General features: G+C 61.1%; 1 protein-coding gene across 1 annotated transcript; it reads right to left on the bottom strand.

The window, feature by feature from the left end:
* Positions 1-6: 6 nt before the first annotated feature.
* LOC113216803 (acetylcholine receptor subunit alpha-like 1) lies at positions 7-1,707 on the bottom strand (the record flags this gene model as incomplete). Its single annotated transcript, XM_052277016.1, is given in 5 exon segments — positions 7-327; positions 489-714; positions 806-984; positions 1,086-1,325; positions 1,423-1,707. Coding segments are annotated over 5 exon segments (1,131 nt in total), but the record flags the coding sequence as incomplete, so codon positions are not given.
* Positions 1,708-1,861: the final 154 nt, after the last annotated feature.

Here is a 1,861-nt window from a genome sequence, read left to right as displayed (position 1 = left end):
GGGAGGGGCGGGGTAAAAAAGAGTCCGGGCGGAGGCAGACAGGGCGCTGGCAGTGAGGCACCTGGCGGGGGTGGCCCGGGGCCCGGGGTGGCCCTGCGTGCTCGCCGCGGCGCTTGGCAGTCAGTCTCACTCCTCCTCCATCATGGACATGATGAGCATGTTCTTCTTGGCCACCTTGGAGTACTTGAGGTCGATGGGATCCGTGTAGTCGTACAGGGCCGGCGCCTGTAGGATGATGAGGCAGGTGCCGCCTATGCAGGCCGCCGCGAAGATCCACAGGAATAACCGGTCCAGGACCATGGCCACGTACTTCCAGTCGTCCATCACCTGCAGTCAGTGAAACGGAAACATTTTAGCACCTGGTGCAGGACCATCGCGGGGCCGGCGCACGGCCGCCGTCGAGCGCCTTACGGAGGCCGGATAGGCCGCGCGCTGCACCGGAGCGCGGCGGGCAGGCCTATCCGCGCGGCGCTCTCTGCGCTACTCACATTCTCGAACTTGTCCTTGTTCTTGACGTGCTGAGCGATAAACCTCGCGTCCTCGATGGTCTTGTCCATGTCCCGGAAGGCCGGGCTCACGTCCCCGGGCAGTCCGCAGACGCCGCCGCAGATGGTGCCGCCGCAGCCCGCGCTGAAGAGGTCGTCCTCGGGGCCGGGCAGCGGCGGCGGCGGCAGCGGCAGCGGCGGCAACGCCGCGTGGAGGTCCATGTCGAACCTGCGCATCCGCCACAGCAGAGTTAGGGGCGGAGTTCCGAGCGCCGCTCGGAGCCAAACTTGGTTGTCGTCAGTTTAGCTTGCAAACTTACCTCGAAGACGGCTGTATTGACGGCGGTAAAACGCCAATTTCAAAGTCTGCGCTAAGTCTCTTCCCCCCGTAGCTGACGTACTTGTCCATCTCCGAGGGGACGTCTAGCGAGGTGAGCGCCACGTCCGTCTCATCCTCGTCACCGGAGTCTTCTTTCTTTGGCCTCTGAATGCATAATACCTGCTCAAACGAAGACAGACAAAACGCGAATGAGTTGGAGGAAGAACCTTTCGAAGAGGACCTGGGGAACGCAAGAGTCCTTTTGAAGGTTCGGAACTCACCCTAGGTAAAGTGTTTATAAAAAATCTCTGCACCCAAGGCTTCATCCGATGCGTGACGGGCGACCGGAAGTTGACGTTGAGCACGATGATGGTGACGACGACGGAGAGCGTGACGAGCACCATGGTAAAGAGCAGGTACTTGCCGAGGAGCGGGACAGTCAGTGAGGTGGGCGGGATAATCTCGGCAAGCAGCAGGAAGAACACAGTCAGTGAGAGCAGGATGGAGATACACAGCGACACCTGCACAGGAGAGAGAGAGAGAGAGACGTTATGAGCCAACACGTTTTAACTCTTATGAGGGAAAAAATGCAACAAAATTGGGAGTGAACCCCCTCACCTTCTCGCCCGAATCGGACGGCAGGTAGAAGACGAGCACCGACAGGAATGAGATGCCGACGCACGGAATGATGAGGTTGATGGTGTAGAAGAGCGTCTTCCGTCTCAACGTAATGTTGAAGATGATGTCCGGGTAGGGCTCCTCGCAGCACGAGTAGAACTTCTCGTTCCGGACGGCGGGCACCTTCATGATGTCCCACTCCACCGACAGGTAGTAGTCCTGCAGGTCGATCCCCACGTTGATGGTGTCCGAGCCCTCTGTCTGGTTGATGTGCCTCAGGTCCACCTGTCAACACGGGAACGCCGGTGCGGCACCACGGGTCAGCTGGCGCGGGGGGCGGAGGGGGCGTGGGTCTAGAGGGGAGGGGGGATGGTCAGGACTTCGTGCCAAGTCCCAGGCCGGCCCGCCCGAGGCCCCGGCCCCCGCCTCCCCTCCCGGC

Source organism: Frankliniella occidentalis, unplaced genomic scaffold (assembly GCF_000697945.3).
Source record: "Frankliniella occidentalis isolate FOCC.00 unplaced genomic scaffold, Focc_3.1 Scaffold5432, whole genome shotgun sequence".
NCBI lineage: Eukaryota > Metazoa > Arthropoda > Insecta > Thysanoptera > Thripidae > Frankliniella > Frankliniella occidentalis.
The sequence above is the reverse complement of the archived record's forward strand: the minus strand, read 5'-3'. Positions and strand labels throughout refer to the sequence as shown.